Source organism: Symphalangus syndactylus, chromosome 22 (assembly GCF_028878055.3).
Source record: "Symphalangus syndactylus isolate Jambi chromosome 22, NHGRI_mSymSyn1-v2.1_pri, whole genome shotgun sequence".
NCBI lineage: Eukaryota > Metazoa > Chordata > Mammalia > Primates > Hylobatidae > Symphalangus > Symphalangus syndactylus.
This window is the reverse complement of record NC_072444.2, coordinates 21,816,935-21,834,813: the sequence shown is the minus strand read 5'-3', so window position 1 is coordinate 21,834,813 and position 17,879 is coordinate 21,816,935. Positions and strand designations below refer to the sequence as shown.

Here is a 17,879-nt window from a genome sequence, read left to right as displayed (position 1 = left end):
GATAGATGGCCCAGTTTCAGTGAGCTCCTACTATGTGCCAGGCTCTGGTCTGGTGTTAGGGATACATCAGTGGACTACAAAGGGATCCCTACCTTCATGAGGCTTACATTCTAGAAGGAGAGACAGACAATAAACAATTGACAGAAGGAAAATGGGTGGTACCTTAGAAGGTGGTAAACACTGCGGAAAAAGTTAAAGTGAGCAGGTTGTATATGGGGAGTACTATTTTAAATATGGTGTCAAGGTAGGCCGCATTCAGGACTTGAAGTTGGTAAAGAAGTCAGCTACGCAGAAGTCAGGGAGATGCACACTTCAGGCTGAAAGAACAGCCAGCACCAAGGCCCTGGGGCAGGAGCATCCACTGTCTTCACAGCACAGCAAGGACGCTGGGGACTGGGGCAGCCTGAGGGAGGAGTGGAAGAAGAGGACATGGGGAACCAGGGGCCAAACACAAAGGGTCTTGTTGGCCTCTGTGAGGATTGTGCATTTTATTTCAACTGAAATGGGTCTTTGCGGGGTTTGGGCAGAGGAGTGATGTGATCCATTTTCATGTTTTAGAAGGAGCAGCCTGGCTGCTATGTTAAGAACAGACTGTCAGGAGACAGGGAGAAATAGGGGGAGAGCATTTAGGATATTATTGCAGCAACATAGGCAGGAGAGATAATGATGATTCAGAGCGGGGCATATAATGAAAGTGATGAAAAACAGTTGAATTCCAGACATTTTCTAAAGAGAAAACCAACAAGACTTGCCGACAGATTGGATGTGGGGTGCAACAGATAAGAGAAGCCAAAGATGACTCTCACGGTTTTTGTCCTGAGTAACTGGAAGGATGGAGCTGTCATCAACTGAAATGGCAAAGGCGTAGGTAGGACAGGTCTGTGGGAGGAGATTAGGGGTTCGTTTTTGGAAATGTAAAGCTTGAGAAGTCTAGTAGACATCCAAAAGAAAATGTACACTTACCGGCCTTTAATATTCAATGTGTCTCCAGTGTTAGCAGACTAAGTGGCCCTCCAAATATATGGTTGGATGAAAGAACAAGAAAAGTTGTTCAAGTATTAAGTGAAATAAGTATCAGATGACCCCATTTCGTTTTATGTATATGCATACACACACAACACACACACACACACACACACACGTAGCTCTTCTTACATATTGCCAGATTGCTCTGCAGAAAAACTGAACCAATCTAGAATTCCAGCAGTGAAAGAATGCTAGACAGTCTGTTAGGAAAGACGACATCTATGAGGTCGGGATTTCAATTTCACACCAGAAAATTACTTAGCACTTTTTCCAGCTGCCATGGAGACATAAAAAGGCTTCACTTGGATCTTCCATTCTTTTCAGGTGTAGGAATTGGCGTGGTCCATGCTGGGTATGAGAGGCGCCTGGCCCATCACCTAGGGGCACACAGCACGCCCTCTATCCTAGGAATCATTAACGGGAAAATCTCCTTCTTCCACAATGCAGTTGTCCGTGAAAACCTGAGACAATTTGTAGAAAGTCTTCTTCCAGGGAACTTGGTGGAGAAAGTAAGTATCTGTCAAGGAAAACGTGGCTGAAAAGTAGTTTAAGAGGTACCTAGGACTGTTGATTGCACAGAACATTTTCTGTAGTCCTCTCAAGCCTGAGTTTCATTGTGAGGAAGGCAAGCCACATATTAATTAATTATTCAAACTAAATCATGTAAGTGAAGTCTGTAGGAGACTAAAAATTGAAACATGAAGTACAGAGACTGAAAGAATTAATTCCTATTAATAACTATCTTGCAGATCTTACACTGTCATAGGAATCTGAGCCTAAAATGACACTGCCTATTTTCTAAACAAAAAAATTAAATCACATGTTAGAAATAATTAGGGATTTCTTTCTGGCTCATAAATTTGTTCCTGTGAAGATATTTGTCTTTATTCAAATATAATTATATTTGGTTATATGTTTTAACGATCGTATCTACGAAAAATGCCAGATTCCATGAAAGCAAATACTATTTTTGAAACTTCAGAAACTTACAGTGACAATAATATGAACGAATTTCACAAAGAAAAGGTTGAAATAGAGAAGCCAGATAAAGTTCACATTGGTCTATTATTTCCATATTTAAGCACCTAATATATTTTTTCAGTATCTTAATTTAGGGATCAAAGTAACTAGGAAAAGACTCATTTTGCTTTAAATAATTAATTCTCTTAAGAATACAGGGAAAGTGAACATAAAAAAATTTTCATCATATTTCTAGTGCTATTCCTAGACTGTCCTGCTGGGATCATTATCTATAGAAGAAATATTTGTTCGAGTTAACTTAAAAGGTCAGAGACTATTGTAGGCTCCTAAAATGATGATAGATTGTCCTGATAGATCCTCAAACATTTATATAAAGTATCTATTCTGTGCCTGGCATAGATTAATGTAGCCATTTCAAGCAGCTCCCAAGTGAGTGATTATTTCCAGTATGTTGGAGCCCATCCTAATGAGTTGGGAAAGGCTTCCTGGCAGAAGTGACCCTTGGACCAGGTTGGGTTGCAGGCAGGCAGAAATCTGGAGACATGAAATAGCCTGCTCTGTAAGAAGTTGTCATTGGTGAGCAGCAGAGGAGAGGGTTAGAGAGGTTATTAGGAATCTCCCTATGAGAGCCTCAGAGCACCTTCATGCTCCTTTAAGGAACTTGGGCCTTGGCCCGCGGGTGATGGAGCCATTGTAGGGGTTTGAGCAGAGGAGTGAAATGATCGAATTTGAGTTTTATATAAATCATTCTAGATGCAGTATGGAAAGATAAACTTTGACGACTATGAAAAATTTCTAGCTAGATAATTTATTCATGTTTTTAATTTCTCTCAGTAGGAACATTTTAAGATATCAATGGGGGAAAGTAACAATTCAGATAACAAGAAATGAAATTATATAATGTATAGAGGGGGTGGACCAGCTTATTTTTATTTACGCCATTTAAAAAGAGCAAACTGGCCTAGAGTAGTGGCTCACACCTGTAATCCCAGCACTTTAGGAGGCTGAGGTGTAGCATCACTTGAGTCCATAAGTTCAAGACCAGCCTGGGCAACATACTGAGACCCAATCTCTACAAAAAATGCAAACATTAGCCAGGCATGGTGCCATGTGCCTGTAGCCCCAGCTATTCAGGAGGCTGAGGTGGGACGATCACTTGATCCTGGGAGGTTTGGGAGGTTGAGGGTGCAATGAGCCATGATCATGCTACTGCACTCTAGCCTGGGCAACAAAGCAAGACCCTGTCTCAGAAAAAAGAGTGAGGGGCAAGATGGGAGACTGAGGCGTGATAGATAGATGGGAGACTGAGGCATGATAGATAGATGATAGATAGATAGGTAGGTAGGTAGGTAGATAGATAGATAGATGATAGATAGATAGATAGATAGATAGATAGATAGATAGATAGATAGATAGATACTGAAAGGGGCAGTTGTGCATTATTTTCTGCTGGCTAGTATGTTAAGAAGTATACTCTGTAATTAAGCAAGAACCAATTCTGGAAGCTCAATTTTTGTAATATGGTCAGTAATTGTTTCAGACAGGATTGTGATTTCAATCTGTAAGAGTTCAATGAAAATATGAAATCAATATCGCCATTCTTTTAATAGCTTTTGCCAAATGAAGACAAAAAGATTAGTTGTCTGCATTTTTATTTTTTGCAATCTTTTATACTTACTTGATTTGTTTATTTTCTCCTGACTGGAGTAAATACAATTGTTAAGAATTAAGTATTGAGACTAACATTCTATTTTCAATTTTAGGTTACTAATAAAAATTATGTCAGATTCCTCTCTGGCTGGCAGCAAGAGAATAAGCCTCATGTCCTTCTGTTTGACCAAACGCCCGTTGTGCCACTGTTATACAAGGTACTTTCTATGCTGGGATAATGGTTTCTTTACCTTTTCTTCTCTTTTCTTTTTTAGCAGAAAGTAATCTCTGAGTTGGAACTTATAGCCTATTTGTCTTTTTTTAAGAAACAGTTTCTTCCATGAGAAATGTTTGAAGACCAGAAATTTTACATAACAATCATACATTGAGTACTGATTAATGCCAGTTACTGTGTTAGTGCTTTCTATGCACATATCATGTAATACTCAGAAGAACCCAGTGATGGAGATACTATCCCTGTTTCTTTCTTTTTTTTTTTTTTTTGAGACAGAGTTTCGCTCTGTCGCCCAGGCTGGAGTGCAGTGGCGTGATCTCCTTGGCTCACTGCAGCCTCCACCTCCCAGGTTCAAGCGATTCTTCTGCCTCAGCCTCCCAAGTAGCTGGGACTACATGTGCACACCACCATGCCCAGCTAATTTTTGTATTTTTAGTAGAGACAGGGTTTCACCATGTTGGCCAGGCTGCTCTCGAACTCCTGACCTTGTGACCCGCCCGCCTCAGCCTCCCAAAGTGCTGGGATTATAGGTGTGAGCCACTGTGATGACTGCGATGGGCCTTTTTTTTTTTTTTTTTTTTTTTTTGTAGACCAAGTCTCACTCTGTTGCCCATGCTGGGGTGCAGTGGCATGATCTAGACTCACTGCAACCTCTGCCTACCGGGTTCAAGCAATTCTTTCACCTCTGCCTCCAGAGTAGCTGGGACTACAGGCACACCACCATGCTCGGCCAATTTTTGTGTTTTAGTAGAGATGGGGTTTCACCATGTTGGCCAGGCTGGTCTTGAACTCCTGACCTCAAGTGATCTGCCCACCTCGGCCTCCCAAAGTGCTGGGATTAAAGGCGTGAGCCACCACACCCAGCCACTATCCCTGTTTCCATAGACCAAGATACTGAGGCTTAGAGCGGTCATATAACCCGTTCTCACTACAGCATGGTGAGCGCAATTCCCGTTGACTTCAGACCTGCCCTCTGAATGATTCCCCCATTACACTCCCACCCTACCTACACTCCCCACTACTTCTCATGTCACTGTGACATGAGATGGAGAGGAAGGTGTTGTCAGTGGCATGGTCACTGCCATCTTACCTAATTACGGTACAGGTAATCCCCAAACCTGTGCCTCCTGACCAGTGCAGATTTCAAGAAGATCATTATTTTGCTTTAACTATGAAAAAGAAGAGAGTTGTTTGTATTTACTTTGTTGGTACAGTTTTTGCACATGGAACACCATAGAATGGAAGTATACAAGGATATGGAAGACCTAGTGGAGCTGTGTAAGCTGGCATGCGTCTCTCTGCTCAGTGATGTGAAAAAGCCCTACTTGATTTGTCATTTACATCTTTGCTGTAGTTTTATTTTCTTCCTCTCTATTATGCCCTAACAGTTGACTGCCTTTGCATACAAAGATTATTTATCATTTGGATATGTATATGTGGGTTTGAGAGGGACGGAAGAGATGACGAGGCGGTACAACATCAATATCTACGCCCCTACCCTCTTGGTCTTTAAAGAACATATAAACAAGCCTGCCGATGTTATCCAGGTACGTGAGGGTCACCTTGGTTAAGATTTTCTTCACATTTTATCCCAAGATTTTATGTAAATAAACAGCAAAATTGAACAAAGTGGCTGAAGGAAAGGATCTTCCTTCAGATGCACAAAATTTTTTAATGAATTTTTTTATCTAACTTGGTACCATTTGCTTTAAAATTTTTTATTTAAAATGTTTAAAAATTTTAACACCTTTAAAGGGCTCCTGTTGGAAAACCAACAATCTTTTTCGATTGTTTAAAAGTTAAAAGTTAAATGTAAAACAGTAATAAAAAGGAACAAGAAGAAGCCACAAACTGAGAGAATGTACAGATGAATATTTATCTGATCTTAAGGTGGGAAAGGGTTAAAAAGCATTGGGGAAAAATCTTGGAAAATCTTAATAACTTGACTCTAAGTTTTATGTTTTTATGTAAATACTTTAAAAGTTAAAAAACTGGGGAAATATTTATAACAAATATTAAAATATTGATATTTTTAATTTCTAAAGAGCTTTTAATCAAGAAAATCACAAAATTCTGAGAAGACTAATAATAAACATTTTTAAAAATTAAATCTCACAAGTAATCAGAGAACATTAACCTTTTTTCACCCATGCAACTGTCAAAGATTTTCTAAGTTAAAATAGTACTGTTGAGGGTGTAGAGAAACAAGTACTATCTTGCTAGAGGAAGTAGGCTTTCAGAAAAGGAATTTGGTAATATTGTATTAATCGCCTAAATTCATGAGTAAACCTGAGTATTGTGTGCCAAACACTGTTCTGGGTGCGGGGGTACAGCACTGAATAAGATCAGCAGAATTCCCTGTCCTGTGTCCTACTGGGAAAGACAGACCAACAATATAATATAGTCTGTTATCATTTGTTATATAGTGATCAGTGTTGAGGAGAAAGAGCAGGAAAGAGGAATGTGGAGTATTAGGGGAGAAAGGTTGCCGTTTTAAGGCAGAATGGCCTAGAAGGGCCTCATTGAGGGCTTAAACAAAGACCTAAGGGAAGTGAGACCATCTTTCAGGAATCTAACGGAATAGGAACTCAAACAAAGACTTAACATCTAAAGATGTTAAGCAATTTTCATAATAGTGAAAACTCGGGGGGAAGTGTAAGTATCCAACAATAGGATAACTAGGATTATTATTAGTACAGCCCATAAAAGGAATATTATAGAGCCATTTAAAGTGTCAATTTCAAGAATACTTCGTGATAGGGATAATTTTCATTGCATAATGTTAAAAAGCAACCAGGATGCAAAATTGTTCATGCAATTTAAACACTGATCTCAATTTTATAGCATGAATACCTGTGTATGCATAGGAAGAACTGGAAATATTGGTACCAATGTTCTCAAAAGAAGTGAAAAAAAGAAAAAAAAAAATACTGGAAAGCATTAGTAGTAATCATCTCTCAATGGTAAAATTATATATCATTTTAATCTTTGTGTTTTCCAAAATCCCTATAATGAACATATTTTATTTACAAGGACATTTTGACTGTCCTAAGGAAGGCTAGAAAGAAGTTTTATAAAATTCTTTGTTTCATTCATTCGATAAACATTTCATTGCCTGCCTGCTGTGTAGCAAACACAAAGCCAGCTCTGACATCCAGAGTTAGTCTTTGCCCTCAAGCATCTCAGTCAGGAGGAGAGGGACCTAACCATCCACTCTAATGGCAGCTGAGTTGTCCTGTGAACACAGAAGAAGGGTACCTGAAACCATGGAAACCAGATGGGAAAGTGGACCGTAAAGAAAGAAGAGCAGGTTTAGGAAGATGAGAACTTTGGCTGTGGACATACTGAATTAGAGCTGCCTGTAGGAAACAGAAGGGGAGAAGTCCTTTTTACAGTTGGATATAGGAATCGAGATCTTAAGAAAGGCATACAGGCTAGGGATAGAAACTGGTGGATCACCAGTAAATGGTTAGTGGTTGAAGTCTTGAGTAGGGTAAGATCTTCCCGGCCTAATACTGTAGTCTCCCCTGATCCACCCCCCTTACCCCTTTTTCAATTTCTGAGGTTTCAGTTACCCACAGTCAACCAGGTCCAAAACATAGGCGACTACAGTGCAATAAGATGTTTTGAAGCGGGATGTGGTGGCTCACACCTGTAATCCCAGCACTTTGGGAGGCTGAGGCGGGCGGATCACGAGGTCAGGAGATTGAGACCATCCTGGCTAACATGGTGAAACCCCATCTCTACTAAAAATACAAAAAATTAGCCAGGCGTGGTGGGGGGCACCTGTAGTCCCAGCTACTCGGAAGGCTGGGGCAGGAGAATGGCGTGAACCCGGGAGGCGGAGCTTGCAGTGAGCTGAGATCACGCCACTGCACCCCAGCCTGGGCGACAGAGCAAGACTCCATCTCAAAAAAAAGATGTTTTGAGTGAGGGGGATCATGTTCACATCACTTTATTACAGTATATTGTTAGAATTGTTCTATTTTAATATTATTATTGTTAATCTCTTGCTGTGCCTAATTGATAAACTTTATCATAGGTATGTGTACCGGAAAAAAAATAGTATGTATGGAGTTCAGTACTATGTGGTTTCAGGCACCCACTGGGGGTCTTGGAATGTATCCTCTGCAGTTAAGGGATAACTGCTGTATGTAAAGTAAGGCCAGAAGGAGGCCAAGGACAAAACTCAGAACAGCCACCGGCACAGAAGACAAGGGGGTGCCTGATGGAGACGAGAAGGTGCTGCAAGTCAGGAAGAAAACAAATACCAGTGTCCAAATAGAAAAGAGAAGATAATCTCAATCCAGGGTAAATGGATGAGGATTTCCTAAATTGGTTTTTCGGAACTGTTTATAGTTCTGAGAATTATATTTATTTATCCCACTGGGGAAAATTGTAAATCAAATACATTTACAAAATTACTGGTAGAATGGCTGCTTTACCAGCTTGCTCTTTGTGGATATCAAGTGTATGCTTAACAAACTCAGTTTTCACAACAGCAGGTGGCTTAATGATCACTAGTAGCACCAGTGGTTTCCTGTTGCTCTAGGTAATTTGTTGTCATTGCTATATGGTATTTATGGCCATTATAATTTATTGAATCATTCTTCTGTTGGTGGACATTGGGGGCTTCGAGGAATAGTGTTGCAATGAATATCATTACCTAAGTACAGAGTTCTCTAGGACAGCAGTTTTTACAATGTGGTTGATAGACTCCTAGGGATTCTCAAAGATCTTTCAAGAGGAAGTCTGTGAGATCATATCAAGACACGATTTGCCTTTTTCACTGTGTTGACATTTGCACTGATAGTCCCAAAGCAATAGTGGGTGAAGCTGCCAGCGCCAGTGCGTGAATCCAGGCAGGGCACCAGGCCACCTACCATCATTGTGTGCTTCACCCCCAATCACTCGCAGCAAAAACAAACCACTAGATTCACTTCATGTATTTTGTTTTCTTTTGTTTTTTGAGACAGAATCTCACTCTGTCGCCCAGACTGAAGTGCAATGGCACGATCTCGGCTCACTGCAACCTCCGCCTCCTGGGTTCAGGCAATTCTTCTGCCTCAGCCTCCCGAGTTGCTGGGATTACAGGCACCTGCCACCATGCCCGGCTAATTTTTGTATTTTTAGTAGAGATGGGGTTTCACCATGTTGGCCAGGCTGTTCTTGAATTCCTGACCTCAGGTGATCCGCCCACCTCAGTCTCCCAAAGTGGTGGGATTACAGGCGTGAGCCTCTGTGCCTGGCCTCACCTTATATCTTTGATGAAGCAGTAAGAAGTGTTAATTTTATTAAACCTTAACCCTTGAGTGCATGTCTTTTTGATAGATCTAATATTCTGTATGACGACACGGGAAGTGTGCATAAAGCCGTCCTGCTGCACAACAAAGTACAAATGTCCTAAGGACAAGTGCTTACCTTGCCACTTTTCTTAATGGAACATCATTTTTACTTGGAAGAATGACAGACAACTATGGTCATTTAGACTCAGGAATTTGGCAGACATTTTCTCTAAAACAGATGAAGTGATATGGCACTTTAAAACAAACAACTGGTGGTATTTATTGCCAGTGATAAAATTCAGGCTTCCAAGAACATTAGAATTTTGAAAAATTTGTATTGGCCATCATGACAGCTTCTCAAAATTTTCTGATGAGATTGGTTCATCAAACTGATGCGTTTTTTTTTTGTTGTTTTTGCTTTTGTTTTTGTTTTTTAGAAGATCTCACTCTGTCACTCAGGCTGGAGTGCAGTGGCACAACCTCGGCTCACTGCAGCTCCGATTTCCTGGGCTCAAATGATCCTTCTGCCTCAGTCTCCCAAGCAGCTGGGACTACAGGCATGCATCACTGGCTAATTTAAAAAAAAATTTTTTTTACTGAGGCAGGTGTATCATCTGAATTCAGGAGTTCAAGACCAGCCTGGCCAACATGGTAAAACCCCGTCTCTACTAAAAATACAAAAAAGCCGGGTGTGGTGGCACGCACCTGTAATCCCAGCTACCCGGGAGGCTGAGACAGGAGATTCACTTGAACCCAGGAGGCAAAGGTTGCAGTGAGCCAAGATCATTTCACTGTACTCCAGCCTGGGTGAGAATGAGACTCTATCTCAAAAAAAAATTTTTTTTTTTTTTTTTTTGAGAGAGAGGGTCTCACTTTGTTGACTAGGTGGTCTTGAACTCCTGGCCTCAAGTGGTCCTCCTGCCTGGGTCTCCCAAAGTGCTGGGATTACAGGCGTGAGCCACTACACCCAGCCTGTTCTTTTTTTAATAAGTATAATAAAATATGTTGGCCAAGCGCGGTGACTCACACCTGTAATCCCAGTACTTTGGGAGGCCGAGGCAGGTGGATCATGAGGTCAGGAGTTCGAGACCAGCCTGGCCAATATGGTGAAACCCTGTCTCTACTAAAAACATACAAAAATTAGCCGGTGTGGTGGCATGCACCTGTAGTCCCAGCTATTCGGGAGGCTGAGGCAGGAGAATCACTTGAACCTGGGAGGCAGGGGTTGCAGTGAGCCAAGATTGCGCCACTGCACTCCAGCCTGGGTGACAGAGTGGGACTTTATCTCAAAAAAAAACACAAAAAGTTATTGTTTGGAAGATCAGTGGACCAATATTCACATAACCTGCATTCAGATGACCAGTGCAGGGTAGTATGAAATAATACCTGAGTAAAAGATCCATTATAAGTGCAAGGAACACAGATTTCTTCTTTTTTTTAATTTTAATTTTTTTGTTTTTAATTTTTCTTTTTTAATTCTTGTGAACAGGAAGTCATCTTCTCATTTGTATATGAGCCTTTTGGATGCCCCCATTATGATATGCCTACCCGTTATGTGTCTTTTTTTTTTTTTTTTCTTTGGAGACAGAATCTTGCTCTGTCTCTAAGGCTGGAGTGCAGTGGTGAGATCTCGACTCACTGCAACCTCCGTCTCCTGGGTTCAAGTGATTCTTGTGCCTCAGCCTTCGGAGTAGCTGGGACTACAGGCACAAGCCACCACACCTGGCTAATTTTTTTGTATTTTTTTTTTTTTTTTTTTTGAGACGGAGTCTCGCTCTTTCACCCAGGCTGGAGTGTAGTGGCGCGATCTCGGCTCACTGCAAGCTCCGCCTCCCGGGTTCACGCCATTCTCCTGCCTCAGCCTCTCCCAGTAGCTGGGACTACAGGCGTCCGCCACCACGCCCGGCTAATTTTTTGTATTTTTTTTAGTAGAGACGGGGTTTCACCTTGGTCTCGATCTCCTGACCTCGTGATCCGCCCGCCTCGGCCTCCCAAAGTGCTGGGATTACAAGCGTGAGCCACCGCGCCCGGCCATTTTTTTGTATTTTTAATAGAGACAGGGTTTCACCATGTTGGCCAGGCTGGTCTCGAGCGCCTGACCTCAGATGATCCGCCCACCTCGTCTTCCCAAAGTGCTGGGATTACGGGTGTGAGCCACAGCGCCCAGCCTGTCTATTACGTCTTTTACCCATTTTTTAATTAGATTATCTGCCTTTCTGTAATTGATTTTGTAGGGGTTATTTATATGTTCATCTCTTTTTTTCCTGTTTTTTTCTCATAGTCTTTTGTTTATCTCTGTGGCAAATATCTTCACCCATTCTGTGGCTTGTCTTTTGTGTTTTGTTTTGTTTAGTTTTGTTTTTTTGAGATGGAGTTTCACTCGTTGCCCGGGCTAGAGTGCAGTGGTGTGATTTCAGCTCACTGCAACCTCCGCCTCCCGGGTTCAAGTGATTCTCCTGCCTTAGCCTCCTGAATAGCTGGGATACAGGCACACTCCACCACGCCCAGCTAATTTTTGTATTTTTGGTAGAGATGGGGTTTCACCATGTTGGCCAGGCTGGTCTCGAACTCCTGACCTCAGATGATCCACCCGTCTCGGCCTCCCAAAGTGCTGGGATTACAGACGTGAGTCACCGCGCCTGGCCGTCTTTTTATTATTATTATTATATTTTTTTTTTTTTTTTTTTTTTGAGATGGAGTCTCGCTCTGTCACCCAGGCTGGGATGCAGTGGTGCGATCGCGGCTCACCGCAAGCTCCGCCTCCCAGGTTCACGCCATTCTCCTGCCTCAGCCTCTCCGAGTAGCTGGGACTACAGGCGCCCACCACCACGCCCGGCTAATTTTTTTGTATTTTTAGTAGAGACGGGGTTTCACCGTGGTCTTGATCTCCTGACCTCGTGATCTGCCCGCCTCGGCCTCCCAAAGTGCTGGGATTACAAGCGTGAGCCACCGCGCCCGGCCTTTTTATTATTTTTATGATACCCACATTTTAAAATTATTTATTGACATATAATACACATGCAGAAAGATGCACGAGTCAGAGGTGTGAAGCTCAGTGAATTCTCACACAATGAACACATCCATGTGAGCTTCACTTGATCAAGAAACAAAATATTGTCATCAGTCCAGAAGGCCACTCCCTCCCCCTACCTATTTACCTCCTTCCCAAAGGTCAGCACTATCCTGTTTTCTAACAGCATAGATTCATCTTTGCATTTTTGAATTTTATCCAAATGGAGTAATATAGTGTATATATCTTGTATCTGGTTTCTCTCAGCTTATGTTTTTGAGATTCATACATGTCATTATTTGGAGTTTAATATTCATTCTTGTTGTTGAAAATTGCATGGCCAGGCACAGTGGCACACACCTATAATGCCAGCACTCTGGGTGGTTGAGACAGGCAGATCATTTGAGCCCAGGAGGTCAAGACTAGCCTGGGCAACATGGCAAAACCTTGTCTCTACAAAAAAATACAAAACTAGCTGGGCATGGTGGTACACACCTGAAGTCCCAGCTACTTGGGGGGCTGAGGCAGGAGAATTGCTTCAGCCCGGGAGGTCAAGGCTGCAGTGAGCTGTGTTCGTGCCACTGCACTACAACCTGAGCAACAGAGCAAGACCCTGTCTCAAAAAAAAAAAAAGAAAGAAAATTGCATGATAGGAATAGACTATGGTGTGTTTGTCTAGTCCATTCTGTCATTGACAGAGTTTTTCCAGTTTTCGGTTATTTGAATAATGATGCCGTGAATATATTCTTGTATTTGATGTCTTTTTGATGAACATAAGTTCTTTTAGTATATTCACTCATATCAATATTTTCCTTTGTGATTGGTTCTTCCTTGTTTCTATTTAAGACATACTTCCCCTACATCAAAAATCATGAAGGTATTCTTCTCATAGAGCTTCTAAAAGCTGTATAGCTTTGCCTTTTATATGTAAGTATTTAAAATCATTTGGAAATAGTCTTGATATCTGATAGAACAAATCTCCTCGCTTTGTTTTTTAGATTTGGGGAAAGGTTTTTTTTCCTTCAAAAGCATTATAGCTATTGGTCTTTTGTACTTTTTGTATATATTGGTCTTTTGTACTTTTTGTATACATTTTAAATTCTGTCAACTTCCATCAAAACAAACAAACCCAAAAAACCTACTGGTGTCGTATTGGGTTAATACTGATTCTTAAGTCGGTTTGGGGAGAATAGAGATAGTATAAAAGGCAAAGCTATACAGCTTTTAGAAGCTCTAAGAAGAATACCTTCATGATCTTGATATAGGGGAAATATGTCTTAAAGTGATTCTGTCCTTAGAAAATTGGGCCTTCCAACCTTTGAACATGATGTATCTGTTTCATTTGTTTAGGTCTTCTGTAATATGTCTTCATAAATTTTATAATTTTCTCTGGAAAGAACTTTTTTTCAACTTATTTCTAGGTGCCTCCTATTTTTTATCCTATCAAAAAGCTTTTTTTTTTTTTTGATAGTTTATGCTGCAGAAAAAATTTTTGTTAAAAAGAATGTAGGCCAGATGCGGTGGCTCACGCCTGTAATCCTCATACTTTTGGAGGCCAAGGCGGGTGGATTGCCTGAGACCAGGAGTTCGAGATCAGCCTGGGCAATGTGGTGAAACCCTGTCTCTACTAAAATACAAAAAAAAAAGAAAAATTAGCCGGGTGTGGCAGCATGCTCCTGTAGTCCCAGCTACTCTGGAGGCTGAGACAGGAGAACTGCTTGAACTTGGGAGGCAGAGGTTGCAGTGAGCCAAGATTGTGCCACTGCACTCCAGTCTGGCTATAGAGCAAGACTCCATCTCAAAAAAAAAAAAAGAGGCCGAGTGCGGTGGCTCATGCCTGTAATCCCAGCACTTTGGGAGGCTGAGGCAGGTGGATCACCTGAGGTCAGGAGTTCGAGACCAGCCTGGCCAACATGGTGAAACCCCGTCTCTACTTAAAATACAAAAATTAGCTGGGCGTGGTGGTAGATGCCTGTAATCCCAGCTCCTTGGAAGGCTGAAGCGGAGAATTGCTTGAACCCAGGAGGCAGAGTTTGCAGTGAGCCGAGATCACGCCACTGCACTCCAGCCTGGGCGACAGAGTGAGACTCCGTCTCAAAAAAAAAAAAAAGGTAAGGCCAGAAGGCCACGTGTGGTGGCTCATGCCTGTAATCCTAGCACTTTGGGAGGCCAAGTGGGGTGGATCAGGAGTTTGAGGTCAGGAGTTCAAGACCAGCCTGACCAACATGGAGAAACCCCGTCTCTACTAAAAATACAAAATTAGCTGGGTGTGGTGGTGCATGCCTGTAATCCCAGCTACTCGGGAGGCTGAGGCAGGAGAATCACTTGAACCCGGGAGGCGGAGGCTGTGATGAGCCACGATCGTGCCATTGCACTTCAGCCTGGGCAACAAGAGCAAAACTCCATCTCAAAAAAAAAAATGAATGTAAAGGGAGCCGGGTGCAGTGGCCCACCCTAGCACTTTTGGAGGCTGAGGTGGGAGGACTACTTGAGCTCAGGAGTTCAAGACCAGCCTGGGCAACATAGTGAGACTTTGTCCTTTTTTTTTTTTTTTTTTTTAATTTAGAAAAAAGAATGAAGACAGTATCTTTTTATTGTTTTTTTTCTGTTTGCTGGTATAAGTAATACAATTATTGTTGGGTTTTGTTTTCTTTTCTTTTCTTTTCTTTTGTTTTGTTTTGTTTTGTTTTAAGACGGAGTCTTGCTCTGTCACCCAGGCTGGAGTGCAATGGCCCGATCTCGGCTCACTGCAACCTCCACCTCCTGGGTTCAAGTAATTCTCCTGCCTCTCAGCCTCCTGAGTAGCTGGGATTACAGGTATCCACCACAATGCCCCGCTAATTTTTGTATTTTTTTAGTCGAGGAGGGGTTTCACCATGTTGGCCAGGCTGGTCTCAGGTGATCTGCCCGCCTTGGCCTCCCACAGTGCTGGGATTACAGGCGTGAGCCACCGCGCCCAGCCCTGATTTTGAAATATAAACTTTTTATCATCCAGCAACCTTGCTAAACTCTTCTATTAACTTAAATAATTTATCTGTACCATCTTTTAGTTTGGCTAACTATATAATCATATCATCTGAGATTAATGACAATTTTACTTCTTTTTTTTTCCAACCCTCATTTTATTTCTTTTTCTGACATTACTCCTGACAGCTGACATGATGTGGAATAGAAGTATAGTAATCTGGGGCTGTCCTTGTTCTTGATTTCAAAGAGAGGGAAGGCTTTCAGCATTTCCCCAATAAGTGTGTTTGCAGAAGGCTTTTTTTTTTTTTTTTTTTTTTGAGATGGAGTCTTGCTGTCGCCCAGGCTGGAGTGCAGTGGCGTGATCTCGGCTCACTGCAGACTCCGCCCCCTGGGGTCCAGGCCATTCTCCTGCCTCAGCCTCCTGAGTAGCTGGGACTACAGGCGCCCGCCACCTCGCCCGGCTAATTTTTTGTATTTTTAGTAGAGACGGGGTTTCACCGTGTTAGCCAGGATGGTCTCGATCTCCTGACCTCGTGATCCACCCGCCTCGGCCTCCCAAAGTGCTGGGATTACAGGCGTGAGCCACTGCGCCCGGCTGGTGCAGAAGGCTTTTAAAACGTGGAGACCCTTTATCAGGTTAAAGAAGGTCCTTCTACTCCTTGTTGACTAAAAGTTCTAACCACAATTGGTAGGATTTTTATCAAATACTTTTTCTACATCCATTAGATTATTCTGATTTTTCTTCTTTAATCTTCTATATTATGCTAACTCATATTAATTCATTCTCTAATGTTAAACCTAACTTGCATTCATGAAATAAATCCAACAAGATTATGATTTCTATTATGCTTTCAATATATTGCTGGATTCCATTTGCTAACATTTTGCTTAGGACTTTGACATTCATGTTCAGAAATGAGATTGACTTCTAACTTTCCTTTTCGTGACACCTATGTGTTGCTTTTTCTTTTCTCAGAAAGATTTTATGTGAGATTGTCTTCCCTGAAAGTTTGATTGAAAGCATCTGTAATGCCATCTGGGCCTTGAGCTTGGGTTTTTGGGTTTCGCTTTAAGGAAAGATTTTTGACTACTGATTATTTAGGTTTTCTGTTTTAACTTCTGCATCGTAGGTAGTGATTCCTTCTTGTCATCTTTGAGAATGATTATTTTATGCCTTCTCTTTTGTTTTCATGGTTGGTTTTACCAGAGGCTTGTCAATTGTATTAGCTTTTTCAAAGAACCAGTTTTGTCTTTGTTAATTCTTCTTCTTATATTAATATATTCATTTCTTGTTTCATTAATTTCTATTTTTATCTGTATTATTTCCTTTCTACTTTTATATTTTTGCTTCTTTTGACTTCTTGACAGAGATGTTTATTTCATTAACTTCTTTTCTATTATGGTAATTGTAAATTTCCCCTTCAAGTACTACTTTATATGTATCTCAGAGTTCTTATAAATAGTATTTTTCATCAGTCATTAAAGTTCAAAATATTTTCTAATATCTGATAGGCGTTCTTGTTTTGCTTTTTTTTTTTAGTCAGTCTTGCTCTGTCACCCAGGCTGGAGTGTAGTGATGTCATCATGGCTCACTGCAGCCTTGGCCTCCTATGCTCAAGTGATCCTCACCCTTCAACCTCCCAAGTAGCTGGGACTACAGTCACATGCCACCATGCCCAGCTAACAACTTTTTTTTCCTTTTTTGTCTTTTTTGAGACAGGGTTTCACTCCCATGGCCTAGGCTGGTGTGCTCTCCCGGGCTCAAGTAGTCCTCCTGCCTCAGCCTCCCGAGTAGCTGGTACTAAGGCCACGGCTGGCTAATTTTTGTACTTTTAGTAGAGATAGGGTTTCACTATGTTGCACAGGCTGGTCTTGAACTCCTGACCTCAAGTGATCCACCTGCCTTGGCTTCCCAAAGTGCTAGGATTACAGGCATGAGCCACCATGCCCAGCCTTTTTTTTTTTTTTTTTTTCTTGAGACAGGGTCTCAGTCTATCACACAGGCTAGAGTCCAATGGTGTGATCCTAGCTCACTGCAGTCTCTTAAGTCTTGGGCTCAAGCAATCCTCCCACCTCCACCTCCCAGGTAGCTGGGATTGCAGGCATGCACCACCATGCCTGGCTAATTTTTTTTTATTTTTAGTAGAGACAAGATCTCATTATGTTGCCCAGGCTGGTCTCGATCTCCTAAGCTCAAGCAATCCTCCTGCTTCAGCCTCCCAAAGTTCTGGGATTATAGGAGTGAGCCACTGTGCCTGGCCTTTTGTTTGTTTGTTTTTAATTTTTTGTAGAGATGGGATCTCTCCATGTTGCACAGGCTGGTCTCTAACTCTTGGGTTCAAGGGATCCTCTTGCCTTGGCCTCCCAAAGCATTTGGGTTATAGGAATGAGCCTCCATAACTGGCCGTGTTTCTTAATTTCCAAACATAAAGGGAAATGTTTACATTTCTGGTTTGCATTTTATGTGGAATTCTAGGTTAATTACCTTGTGGTCAGAATACTGGCTGTCAATGATTTCAATCCTTTGAAATGTGTGAAAGTTAGCAATAAAATGGTCATACAGTTTTGTAGCCTGCCGTTTATACTTTGCAACATTGTTGCTTTGGGATTTATTTTTAATTGCCCAGTTTGCTACAAATCCTGAATGGATATAATTTTGCCTAAAATTCAAAATGATTGACTTTTCGTTTTGGGTTTTTGTTTTGTTTTTTGTTTTTGTTTTGTT

The 17,879-nt window shown here is 41.6% G+C and overlaps 1 protein-coding gene across 3 annotated transcripts in view; it reads left to right on the top strand.

The window, feature by feature from the left end:
• DNAJC16 (DnaJ heat shock protein family (Hsp40) member C16) overlaps positions 1 to 17,879 on the top strand; it is a 46,498-nt gene that overhangs the window by 16,199 nt on the left and 12,420 nt on the right. For all 3 annotated transcript variants that reach the window (XM_055262191.2, XM_055262192.2, XM_055262193.2), the window contains 3 exons: positions 1,351 to 1,535; positions 3,771 to 3,875; positions 5,281 to 5,439. In XM_055262191.2, coding sequence (XP_055118166.1) covers positions 1,351 to 1,535; positions 3,771 to 3,875; positions 5,281 to 5,439 — 449 coding nt within the window. The remainder of the gene's footprint in view (positions 1 to 1,350; positions 1,536 to 3,770; positions 3,876 to 5,280; positions 5,440 to 17,879) is intronic.